The sequence below is a fragment of the Ambystoma mexicanum genome, chromosome 11, assembly GCF_040938575.1.
Source record: "Ambystoma mexicanum isolate Mex_15411 chromosome 11, UKY_AmexF1_1, whole genome shotgun sequence".
Lineage (NCBI taxonomy): Eukaryota > Metazoa > Chordata > Amphibia > Caudata > Ambystomatidae > Ambystoma > Ambystoma mexicanum.
Window position 1 is genome coordinate 1,335,184,158 of NC_090934.1, and position 13,634 is coordinate 1,335,197,791.

The 13,634-nt window shown below is 43.5% G+C and overlaps 1 protein-coding gene across 2 annotated transcripts in view; it reads right to left on the bottom strand.

Moving 5' to 3' along the window:
• WDR72 (WD repeat domain 72) overlaps nt 1-13,634 on the bottom strand; it is a 933,775-nt gene that overhangs the window by 533,377 nt on the left and 386,764 nt on the right. For both annotated transcript variants that reach the window (XM_069624855.1, XM_069624854.1), the window contains exons 8-9: nt 1,058-1,203; nt 596-692 (exon numbers count right to left, since the gene is read on the bottom strand). In XM_069624855.1, coding sequence (XP_069480956.1) covers nt 596-692; nt 1,058-1,203 — 243 coding nt within the window. The remainder of the gene's footprint in view (nt 1-595; nt 693-1,057; nt 1,204-13,634) is intronic.

Sequence of the window (13,634 nt, forward strand, 5' to 3'; positions counted from 1 at the left end):
GCCTGGGAGCATTCCTCCCCACCCCCTCCCGTAAAAGGTCAGCGACATAGAAGTAGGACTGCCTTTTCATGTTTTTACGGCAGTCCTACTTTTACGTTTATGGCCTTTCTGGGTTTTCACCCGCCTTGGTATCAAAAAAGGTTGAGAGGTATGACTAAACAGGTCAATAATCAAAATGTTTGTAGGCATCCGGGAAAGCATATAGTCTTCCAGAAGGAAGAACAAATATTACATTTTAAAAAATGGTGATGCGAGTCCCGTGCAGTAAACTATAACATGGAAAGGAGTTTTCCCAGTACATTTCTGTGGTTTAGAAAAGAACGAGAAGGGTTTACTTTGATAGAATATTGATCTGTGTGCCCCCTGCTTAAACGCGTGTGCTTGTTCCTGAAAGTTATTCTACAAAATAGTACTTATTTATTTAATTATTCCCATGTTTGTTCAGCGCTGGCCCTAGCTACAGGGGTTCGGAGCGCCTTAAAACGTTAATAAAAGGTTTAAAAGGTGAAATACAAGTTAATATTTTCAGGGATAGACAAGTGGGAGTAGGTAGCAGCATTGAACCACTTAAGAGTAAAATTGCCCTCACGTTTACCTCGTTTCCATTCATGTCCGTGGTGCAGAGCAGATGAGGAGAAATTGTTTCTTTCAGCGTCCCTCCGTCAGCAGGATGTACGCTTTTTGAAAGTCCGCTAAATAAAGGAAACGGGGAAAAAAAACACGCTTTAGAAATTCATCGTTTGAAAAGACTCCTGGAGAAATAGGTTCTGGGCTCGAAAAGTTGTTAGGTCACTGGCTCATTACAAGTGACTTGTTAAATGGAATCAGAGGCGCAGCTGCCGAGGTTCAGCCTGGTCAATGCTGGCCTCCCTCTCCTGCTGCGCCACACAAAGATGCCGGCCTGGTGCACGCGGCCTAAATCTCCCTGCGCCACAGTCATTTTGTTCTGGGTTTTGATCATGTGTGACATGCAGTGATTTCCGATAATGAGCCCCAGCCACACTTCGGCCTGTACCTGGACTGCTGTTGTTCTGCCCCCACCCCCATCTGGGCCCACCTGTTAAGCAGCTGGTATATGCAACTGTGGCAGTCCTCGGTCCAGACGATGAGTCGGTTGGCCGCCAGGAACTCTCCGCCGGAAAAGCGCTGACCGTTTTGACAGACTTCGGTGCACAGCAAGGAAAAATCGCAGTAATCGTAGACCTTAAGGAAAGAAAAGCACACCGTGACGCAACATTCTGAGCTACGCAGCTAGCAGTCGGAAAGAGGGTGAAATGCGAACAAATACACTTTAGAATGTAAGAAAAGATCCTTCAAATATTCTCTGGAAACATTTTCACGGTATTAGCATTGAAATCAGACATATATTGTCTTACATATGCTCATTGTGTGCTTTCGAAAAATACTGACGTGGGAACATGCTGTTATCCGTGTGAAAAATAAGATTGTTTAATGTCTTAAAGAAAGACATCTTGTGTGGATGATACATTTAAGCGGCTAGCACACATTTTTAGTTCATATCTTTCAGGTCTACCCCGGTTCCTTCCTCAGGTGCTTTGAGAAACAATAAAATATATATGTATGTGTTAGCTTCATAAGGGTATCATGCATGCACATTTGTGGACATGCCACAGTACCCAAAGACCGGCAATGCTGATGTCAGTGTTACCATGTGTTACACCAAGAGCAGCGTATATACGGTGAGGTCTGAGTTTTGGTTTTGTAAACCATAACTGGTACATTTCTTTTTTTAAGCTTTTTCATTGTGAGCTTAACATCCCTCCAACAGCAGGTTTTCTTCTGGGATTTTTTTAGCATATTTTATCGTATTACCCTATCAGGGAACTGCAACTTACTTTAGTGTGTTTAGTGTATGGTTGGGTCGTTTCGGGATACAAGAGTGCAGTCACTCTTACTGGAATGTCTCTACAACATTGCCCGCGATCACACCGCTGTACCTGCAAAGCATGCGATCATGCCCGGCGGCCACTCCTTGCAGCCACATGTACAGCGGCCATGCTTTTCTTTTATAGTGGGTATGATCAGAGGGCAAGCCATGGGTGACATGATCCTACTTGCAGCGCCCATCAGTAATTGTGCCTAGGACATCGAGAGAGGGGCGCCTGCTACCTTTTTTGTATTTGTGCCTTGGACATGCCCTGCACTCAATAACCCTATGTGCTGGGCTTGTTGGGCATAAACTGCAGCCATGATCCAGTAGTGAGAATCTACCTGTGTTGTGTGAGAAACCAGAAGGTGTCCCAACCGCAGGTCCCCGCAAATCTCTCTCTCAGGTGACGAGGGCACGGCCATCACCTTTGGATCTGGACCCTGGGGGTGGACCAGCGAGGGACGATCACCTGGTTGAGGGATCTTTCTGGGAGTGGGATACTGGATGGCGAGATGCGGTATTCCTCTCTTCCCTGTAATACCTTTTCCCCATCCTATCAGGTAGGATACATGGAAACTCTACCAGCCACCCCCTTTTCCTGCACATTTTCACATGGACAGTCCGCTCTTGGGAAAAACAAAGTTGCACCCAAACCGTGTACCTGACATGTCCCACTACTATGGTCAGGGAAGGTCAGACAGTTACTGACAAGCATTCCCACCTGACTTCCATTAAACGTACACACATGGATAAAAGGCAGAGCACAAAAGCACACTGAGTGAGGCAAAGAACACAAAGGTACAGCAGTTTTGAGTTGACAGCTGAACGATGGGAGAAAGACAGCAAAACAAGAAGGGATCGTAAGAATGGAAATTCCCTTGACCTTTTCGGCAAGATGTGTAAAACCAGGAGACCAGGCGACAAGGCTGAAGAATAATACATTGTGTGTCGGAGATGCTGAATGGTCCTCCTGCGTAACTGATTAAGGTGTGGAGGAGCAGCAGCAGCCGCTTGGCTATCATCCTTGGCTCCAAGAACAAAGAAATACCAAAGAGATTAACACAGCTTGTCAGTTTGGGAGACTGATGCAAGACCAGTCTGTGTTGAAGTCAAGGTTGCAAGTGGCAAAATTGTATAACGATCGCTGGAACAAACATAGTTAAACTCATGTGATGAAAGACGCGAGTAAAGTTAAACGGCTGATGAATGTTTGAACTTGAGAATAAATTATACAATACTGTTGACAGAGTGGTCAGGTACCATGCATGTGCTCAATCGAAAAGTTCTGTAAGGTATTCCACCAAGAGAAAGGAAAATAGAAGATTGATGTGAAATATAATTGTGCGAAGTGAATCGGAGTGGTCCTGCAACGGTTTTAGAAAAACACATTGCACATTCTAAAGTCATCGATTCTTGAGTCTGTGCGCAAAAGAAGGGGGATCCATGGTCCGAGCCCGAATGATGGAGGCCAAATTGTGAACATTGTGGAAAAGGGATCTGAGCCTAAAGGAGGGGAGTCCATGGTGCGAGCCTGAACGAGCAAAGCCAAAATGTGAACATTGTGGAAAAGGTATCTGAGCCCGAAGGATTGAGATCTGTGGTCCAAGCCCGAACAAGGGAGACCAAATTGTGAACATTGTGTAAACTTGTGAATGTGAAAACCTGAGAAGAATGAAAAGAAATGCTTGTTTTGTTACATCAGGCCCTCTGCAATAAGAAAATGTCATTGAGAGAGAGAGAGAGACACTGGCAGAAGGCCCTGATGCAGATGTTTTGAACTGTTACCTCATGGCCAAGAAGCCAGAGAGTATGGCGAAGCTCAATTGTGCCGCCTTGCCCCGTGCTGAAAAGGTGGGGAAGGGGAGCCAACTGCTCTATCATCCCGACATATTATTTCTTTAACACATTTCTGTTGCATACATCATTGTCCTACACCATTTGTATTTAGAAGTAAGGATTGGCAATAGGTTTATTAGCATAGGACCTTTTATTTATTTTTTAAATCAATTTTTATTGGGTTTTTAGTCATATAACAATCAACATAATTTAAATACTCTGTAACGATCCCTTTAAACAATTCCCCCCTTCTCCCCCATGCCATGCATTTCCAGTCGTAAGTGCACTCTCGAGTTTGGACACTTCAGTAGTACTCTCATCGTGAGTCAGGGTTCTGTCACAAGGTGCACCCGAACATTAGGGTCCCATATTCCCAGTTCTATCAGCCTCATGGATTATCCATCTCCCTGCTTCGTCCTCTCAGCACAAGGTCTCCCCCTTCGGCCCTCCTTCCTTTACTCGGTCCTGCTGGCCCGGTCGTCCATATTTCTCAAAAAAGGGGAGCCAGACCATATCAATTTTTTTTTTTATTGTTACAGTTGTCGAAACAACTTTTCAATAAATCATTTAACATTATAAATCGTAAAATAGAAATAAACATCAGATAATTGAGCATAAGTAATAAGGAAAAGCAAATAAAAGCAATAACAAAGCAATCTTAAACTTTGATACAATTAAAGCAGACAAGTGCTTAAAAAATGCAAAAGCAGAGCTACACAAATATTAGTTGAAAATTATATTTGAAATATATGAGTAAAAAGAATAAAGAAGGAAAGGAGGAAAGATTGGAGAAGGATAGAAAAGATCATACGTTCTAAGATAAGAGAATACAAGAGAGTAACAAAAAGTATTAATTATAAAAGGTAACAGGCAAAAGACCGAAATATTAGATGCTCTTTCTCATTCATTTCATTATGATAATGAAACTAGGTCAAGTAGGCGAATATATTTAACAATAGCTATTTGCAGATGTATTAGCCTTTTATGAGACAATCTCTTCCAGAGATCATCTGAGGTTAGACTTGTTACATATGACAGGTAAGTTTTAAATAGCATAATACGCTGATCAATTAGGACGGGACACTCGGTTAACAGATGGGAGAGTGTTTCAATGCACTCTTGATTGCAACAAAATCGACAGAAGTTCTCACTAGACTGTAATTGCAGTCATCAGTGTTTCAGATTTCTAGTAAGACACAAATTCAAGGAAAAGTGTAAGAAAGTGCTTCGCAAGTTTGAGTGAGGAAATTTGAGAAGGTACATTTCCGTGGTTTTAAGTTTCTTGCCTGCAAGGGATTATTTATGCATACTTCATATTTTTAGCATAAATCTAACATATTAATCCAATCTAAGCGCCATAGGTTACTTTTGGCTTTGTTTGGATTAGTTTTCAATAAGAGTTCTAATATATTTGTTGCAATCACCACAGATCGTACAAGATTTTGCCACAATCAGGGATATGCATGCTCATATTCCAACATGTACCATGCAAGTTAAGATGATATCGAAGGCGAGGCTGGTAACATGATTAACTTTCTATACAGAGCCAGGAATTTCCAGTTAGCCATCACATATAGAGATGGTAGGCCCAATTCATGTCTAATAAGATGCATGGGCTGACTTCTTGGCAAATTCAGGACTTTTTTCCAATATATCCCTTCGATTTTGGTCCAGAATATCTGGGCCTTTGGATGTTTCGTTTCGCACCCATAAAGGATTATTGCAGTCACCTTCTGCATATAGAAGGTGATAGCAGGTTTACAAGAGAACTCTCCATATTTCCCTTGGATCAATAACGCATGTGAGGTGCAAGAACGAATCTTTGCATTCACATCATTAATATAGGAGTCATCATACGGATCATTGTTAATCTCTATACCAATATATTTGTAGTCATTCACGATCAAGGTCATTGGCGTACATTAGCCAAGAGACATCGGATAGTCCCAAGCGCGGGGGGTCCGATGGGAGTATCAAGAAGTTATGATGTAGGTCGTGAATAAAAAAATGTAATAATATCGCCTCCAAGACATAACCTTGTTTCAGGCCTCGATAAGTCCGTATTGGTTCTGAGAGCAGACCCTCCAAGTTTAGTCTCACCTAGATTGAAGTGTTAGAATGCAACTGCATTATAAGAGATAGAAGAGAAGGAGGGCAGCCTGACGTGATACGCTTATTCCAGAGAAGTTCTCTACTTACCGACTCAAACACAGACTTAAAGTCAACGAAGGCAAGGTGGAGGCCATGTTCCAGTACGCATGCACGTTGCTGGATAGCAGTTAAGGCTGTTAAATTGGTTGAGGTTCCAATCCCTGGAATTAACCCAGTTTGATGAGGATCATTTCGGTTCATTTGTATTGTCCATAGATTGAGATCGCGAAGGATCAATCTGGAAAATAATTTCCCTGGAACATCAAGAAGTGTAATTGGACGATAGCTTTGAGGTGCTTGTCGGTCCTCTTTTTTGAAAATAGGCACTATAATAGATTTGCACTAGGAATATGGTATTTTACTGGCATTAATGACCTCCATAAATATCAAGTTCAGCATCATGGTCCAGGCCCAAGGATTAGATTTAATGGTTATATTTGACAGACCCTCAGGGCCCGGTGCTCTAGAAGATTTAAGCTCCGATATATAGTATTGAATATCATCGGTATCAAAAGTGAGGGTCAACATGATTGGAGGGATAGGAATGTCCATATATACTTGGGTTTTTATATTTTGTTTAGCGCATGGAAACGTTTAATGGTCTGTCCATTTCTGCTCACTCACAGGATTAGATTGAAGTGCCAGCTGAGAAGTCATGGAAGAGTTGGTAAGTAACTGCCATATAAATCTCACATTTTTCGAGGCAAGTGTCTTTAGCATGACCTCACTATCATTATTGTACATAAGAGCCTTTCTCCCTAGCCAACAGTTTTTATACTCCATTTTTAGGTGCCTGACCAAAATCAAATGATCTCGTAGCTTCAGCTTACGTTGTTCTTGTATTTGTTTACGAAGGGTAGTTTTGTGTTTTTTCAATTCCAGATCAAAGGAATGTAGGTGTTTAAAAACGTTTTTTTTAGCTCCTTTGTCAGGTTCAACAAAAAGTTGGAACGCTGCAACATTCGGCGCATCAGAGAGTGCCATAGGTGAGTATTTTATGACATTACATTCCAGGCAATAGTACAGGCCATAGAGATGGTCCTCTGAGAGCCATAATCTATTGCACCCACCATTTATAAGCACAGAATATTTTAGGTATTGGGTCGATGTAATCATGGTGTCCTACATCCAGCTAAATATAAATTGGTCACGGTCACTAAAACATTGACTATGAACATGAAAATGTTTGGCAAGAGAGAATGTATTAGAGTCAACATAGATGTAATCAATAGTAGATTTCTGATCTAGACGATGCCAAGTAGGTCTATGTGGGATGTCACCCTCAATTGAGCCATTTATCCTTTGTAATTGGAAGTTTGCCATGAGCATCAACCATTTAGATATTGTAGTTGCCTCTTTGGAGGTCGTCTTTTGAAAGCAATGAATGTTTAAATCTCCAACAAGGATGATGGTCGATGTAATGGTTACATCTAGCGCTATTAGACTGAGGAGGTGCTCAATAGGAATTAGGAAATCATTGTCAGGTATCACAGAACGATTCTAGTAAGCATTTATTAGGGGAATTGTATGTGACTTAGAGATACATTTTACGAGCTGGGTGTAATCATTGGGAACAGCCCATTTAGAGATTGTAAGCCCAGATGACTTTTTCACACCTATGAGCATCCCTGCCATTGGTTGTCCTTTAGGATTTTGCAATGCTGGAATGGTAAGTCAAAATTATCCCACACTGGTATCGTTTTTAACTAAGTCTCTTGCATGGCAATGATGTAATGATGTAGATCTCTTTTACTGTAGTTAATAAGATGGCAATGACCTTGTGCATTCCAACTAATTAACTTCATTTGAGTAAATGAGTGTGATGTTAGTGGTTAACAATTAGAGGTTGGTCATGCCGAGGTGAAACGCGTAGTGTCCTGGATGGGCTCAAGAGCACGTGAGGTGTATTTTCGCTCATGTAAATTCATTTTTATTTTTTGAATCAGGGTTTTTTTCTGATTTGTTTCATATGATAGTGTAAAACCCAAGTCAAAACGTTTGCGTCTAGCTTGCCATATAAGATTTAGGATAACCTCAGATTTGATCCATAATCTGGAGCAAGTAAGATTTGTGTCATCAGGAAATTCAACCTGGTCAATATCAGTGGTGGTGAGATCTTCCAAGGGTTGAATATCTGAGAAAATATTTAGGATCAACGCACGGTTTAGGTCATCATAAGGGCCAGGTCTACATTGGATTAACAGGGTGTGGTAGCTCGGACCGAAATGCGAATCCAACATCTTTGAAACAGCTGGAGTTTCAGACTTCTGTTTACAGGCTTTGCCAAGAGTGTATCAGTTTGAAAAACCTGGGTCGAATTTTGCATTAGATTATTTTGAAGACTCATGTTTTGAGTGACTAAAGCTTTTTCCACTTGTAAGAGTCTTTCATAAAGGCAAGAAAGGTCAGACTTGCGAGGGTCAGGCATTAAAGGTGGTGATGAATTTGTTAAGTGCAAGCTAGATTGTGTCTTCTGAAGACTCAACGAAGATTTGGGTGGAGAGTCATTAGTATTTGACTCAGAACAGGGTCTAAGCTGTGGATGAGTCTGGAAAACCATAGGTGGAGCAGCTTGAGGGTTTTGCAACACTGACTCTTTCGGAGTTAGTAACTTGTGATTTTTCCAGATATGCAATCCGTTGCTGCATCGCAAATAAGTTAGATCCCAAGTTCTCATTTAACAGGACTCAGATTGTAAGTGTTGGGCTGGGCAGGCTGTAATATCTATAGGACTGCTTGGTCATTTGGGGTGAGCGTCAATTTCTTTAATAAGGTCGTCCAGCGGTTCATGTGCAATCACAGTACCTAGTCGTTGTGTTGCGGTTACCGTTTGAGTTGTAACTTTCTTAGAATTCGCATACTTTTTTATTATTGCAGCTGTAATGGTATTTAAACCTTCTGTTGGTTTAGTAAAGTTTCTAAGAAAGGATTTAGTAGCTGCCTGTTCAAGTACTTTAGTAGATTTTATATTTTTGGTCTTTTTTACTTGCGTTGGTAATGTGGAGGAGACGTTTTTTTTTTTGTAATTGGGCTACAAAAATTCATTATATCTCTGCCCAGATTCACTTTTACAAGTTTAGAATGCTTAGGTACTCTTGCGTTGTCAGCAGCTCCCTGTCTTAAGTCGTTAGGCAGTCAGGTCAATTACCACAGACTCCGTGCCAATCGAGGATGCGGTCAGCGATGGCAAGGTCGTAAGTTGTAAAGGGGCATTTAGCTATGTCTCTGGGGGGATTAGTTTGTCCATAGGTGACCGCATCATCGGTTGTGCAGGGACATTATGTTGTGATTCTAAGGGCGCTTGTTGATCAACAAGCTGTCATATCAGTAAGGCCAAATGACTCTGGAAATACGTGGTTATTTCAGAAATACAAGATTGAACCATAGCTTTCTGCTCACAGATATCGAGCCGAAGGAGGGTCAGAAGCTGAGCAGGTCTTTAGATGGTTAAGTGGTAGGGTTTTCAAAGCATCCATCGTCAAAGTTTGTTGCTTAAGTAGAGTTTCAATAAGTTGATTTTGTGACGTTAGTCTTGAATCGATAGTCTCATACAATTTTAGAAGAGAGGACATAGCTATATTCAAAGTTGAAAGCGCATTTTGGAAAATATATGAAGGTGAAACATTCAATACAGCAGGAACAGTGAGAGGAGAAGGGGTCGAATTTTGACAACTTCGGTCTACCAAAGTAGCGGGAGAAGAGGAGCGGGACAAAGGAACAGAGGAATTATGTGAAGCAATAGAGAACATCACTGGAGACTGGGATAGATTAAAATGTGGAATATCTTGGTTTTTAAAACTTCTTTTCAGGTGATTACTTTGGGTAGAAGCCTGAAAAGAATTACCAGCCTGCATTGAAATATTGGCAAAATGTACTTCTTCTGCATGAACATCGAAGCAATTCGCTTTCATCGGGGATCCATGTTTATATCACTTTTTCGTGAATTAGACAACATATCAATATTACAAACAGGCAAGAGCTCGGGCAAAAGGGGACAAGGCAAGAGACTGTTGACTAATTGAGGAAGGTCATTTGCTGCTAACATACTTAGGTTACCAGGACAACGATGGGCTCCCAAATCAGAAGTCAGCACAGTAGCCATGGTTATATCGCTAACAAAAGGATTCAGGGTTGGTGGTAAAGCCCGGACATAAAGTTTGTAATTCACAGACTGGGATGCAGTAGTACCTGTTTTAGTATTCAACAAAGGATAGAATCCGCGAATATCAGCCATGGGAGGTTGCTTTAGTCCCACTCATCCAGTTATAGTGGATATTTTATGGGAAGACAAAGAATTGGTGCCTCTGGCGGGCGTGCTCTTTAAATGTTGAATCAATTTTAGCATGCAGCGGTTAGGTGGCATATCTGTCTTAAGGGTGTAGGGCACTGACATCATACGGGCGAGCTCCGTACAGCAAGTTATTCAATTAACAATCTCAGGATTCAAAAAGTGAAAGTACTGAGGTCAATTTCCGGGAGCCTATCAAGAGCACGTCAGGCTCTAGCAGTCACAATAGCTCTGAGCCAAATTGCTCGCCTGCAAAAGCGCGGATTTTCATGGGATATTAATTTATGTATAAAGAGAAAGGAGCTTAGGCAAATTAAATATTTGGTTGTGTGCTTGCTGTGACGCTGCGAGCAGCCGAACAAGCAAACAGCACACTTGCATTCACTTGAAATGCGCATGCAAGTGCGCATACACCCTAGTTTTTGTAGGGAATCTGGGAGCCAGGGTGTGTGATTTAGGCACGCAAGGGATCTAGAAACAAAAAGGAAAAGATGAACCTGCGTGAGTAACATGTATTCAGTGGGCGGGTTACTGCAGTAACATTACATGGAAAACCCTGTTGATCCAGCTCAGCCCAGCTCTTAAAGTAATAAATCCAGCCCACCACAGCTCAGCCAGAAGGTCCAACCCTTATACACACAGCTGCAAAATAGAGCAAGATAATTACGTTGGGTTCAGAAGTCCTTAGTGCTTTTTGGGAAGTTCCTTAGCAGTGTTTCGCTTTTGAAAGAATGAAGGCACTTCCTCTTGTCCTTATAGCTATGTTCTTTATCATGTGCAGGGCAGCAGGGACAACGTACGTAGCCTGTTGCCAAACCAAACAGCACACTTGCATTCACTTGAAATGCGAGCGCAAATGCGCAGATACCCTAGTTTTTGTAAGGATTCTGGGAGCCAGGGGGCGTGACTTAGGCACGTAAGGGATCTTAAGCAGTCAGGAAACAATACTTGTCGCCTGGTTCTCTTGTGGACAGAAGAATCCCCAAGCCAGCAAGGGGATCTGTCCAGCACTACAGGTCCTCTCTGTATGCCAGCTGTTCACAAATGGAATCTGCTCATATGGGGTTTCCTGTTACACTTCCCATGTCTCCTGACCAAATGCCCGGTGCATACACATCTCAATATTAACCATAGATTCTGCCAAGATATTGGTAAGATACTCAATGTCATAAATGGCGTGGATCTTAACCACCCACTCACTCTCTACAGGCATGCATGTGGTCTTCCATAATTGGGACATGCAGCACCTTGTGGCCACAAGCATGGTGTGAAGCATGTGATCTTGTTCCCCCCCACCATCCTCACCTAGGCTTACCCCAAAGAGGACAAGCCATGGAGAGAGGACCTGCCGAATCCCATCAAGCCTTTTAATCCAAGAGATAACCTCCTCCCAGTATTCCCTCATCCTGGGGTAGCCCCACCACATATGTATATAGTCACCCCTCTCCTGGTGGAATTTCCAGCAGTGCAGATCATAACCGTCTCTCATTCTTGCTATTATCACCGGAGAGTAGTGCCACCTGTGTAAGAGTTTGAGGGGCGGATGTCTGTACTGAAAAGACCGGGTAGACTGGTGCGCCCTCCTACACATTCGGAGCCATAACTCATCACCAATATCCTCCCCCAAGTCTTGCTCCCACCTGGTTCTCGAGGATAGGGGTTCTCTCTGGACTGCCAAGAGTATTAGTTTGTAGAGCTGCCCTATCTGCCCTTTAGACCCCTTTTGCAGCATTAGGAATTTCTCAAACTCTGTTAGTCCCTTCTGAGATTCAATCCCCACCTCTCCTCAGACAAGGCTCCTTTCAGTTGTAAAAATCAGAAGGGGGACAGCCCATTCAGACTCAGGGCTGCCTCTAATTTACCAAGGGACACAAAGGCATCATCCATCCACAGATGACCTGCCCTTCTGAGCCCCACCTCATACCATAACTGAAATGCTAATGGCTCCTCTATCCCGTCTCACAGTGGGGGTGCCCAGATACAACTCAAGGGTGATGGCCATGTTGTTAGCCATCTATTGTACCCTCCCTCCTTCCAGAGCAACCACAGAGCCTCCAGGACCCGGTGGCACAGGACTGTATTCAGAATTCACGATCTAGGGACCCATAACCACTCACTCAACGAAACTGGAGCCAGCACCTCGTTGTCCATCACCACCCACTGTTTCCCCGGGTCTGTGAAAAAGTGGTCCACTAATACTCACATCTGGATAGCTTTGTAGTAGGATGCCAAGTCAGGGCACCCCACTCCCTCAGGCTATTCTGTGTTTCTTCCATGCCCAGAGGAACCTCAGCAGGACCCGCTTTACCTCAAGCAGAAATGACCTGGGGACAACCACTGGAAGCATCAGGAATAGGAATACGAATTTGGGGAGAACCACCGTCTTGATCAGGTTCAGCTGCGGCATCCAAGAGAGTCCCAAGCCCCCCCACCTTCCCTGGTCTCGCTTTACCGCTGCCCACAGGGGGAGGAGGTTTGCGGAAAATATATCCCCCAGGTCACGTGTCAACTGAATCCCCAGATATCGAAACATCCCCGTCTGTAACTTGAATGGAAGCCCAGCTACATAGTTCCTTTCCACCTACGATAGGTTCCCAATGGTAAATGCCACTGACTTGCCCAGGTTCACCATAAAGCCAGATACCCTCCGGTATTCTTCCAGACTTTGCAGGACGGGTTGGAGAGGTAGAGTAAAGTGTTGTCTGCAAAAAGACTCAGTTTGCAACAAATCCTGCCCACCTCTACCGCTCTAATTTCCCTGTTGCCCCTGATCGAGACTGCCCACTGTTCCATTACCAATGCGTAAAGCAGAGGGGAGAGGGGGCACCCCTGGCGTGTACCCCGCTGCAGGGGAAAGAACACTGATTTCGTCCCATTAACCACCACTTTAGCCACTGGCCGCCATCCACCCCATCCATCTGGGGCCCATTCCCAGAGAGGCCAGGACTTCCACCATTAAGGCCCAGCTCACCCGGTCAAATGCCTTCTCGGCATCAAGGGAGAGCAGGAGCACCCCCTCTTCCCGCGTCATACGGGAGCTCATAACATGCAGAGTTTTGAGCATGCTATCTGCACCATGCCTGTTCAACACAAAGCCCACCTGGTCAGGGTGAATTAAGTGAGGTGGACATGATTCTAAGTGCGTCGCCATGATTCTGTCGAAGATCTTAGCGTCCACATTGCAGAGAGCTATAGGCCTGTAAGAGATATATTCAGCCAGGTCCTTCCCTTCTTGCAGTACAACAGCTATCAAAGCCTGTAAGAAGGTCAGGGATATTGTATCCTCTCCCACAATCGAGTTGTACAATTTGGCCAGGGGTTTTTCCAGCAGTAAACAGTACTGCTTATAAAAGTCAGCCGTAAAGCCATCCACTCCTGGTGCCTTCCCAACCCTTAACCCCTTAATAGCTTCTACGACGTCCTCACCAGTTACTTCCCCTTCCAAGGCTTCTCTTTCGGATCCTGTGA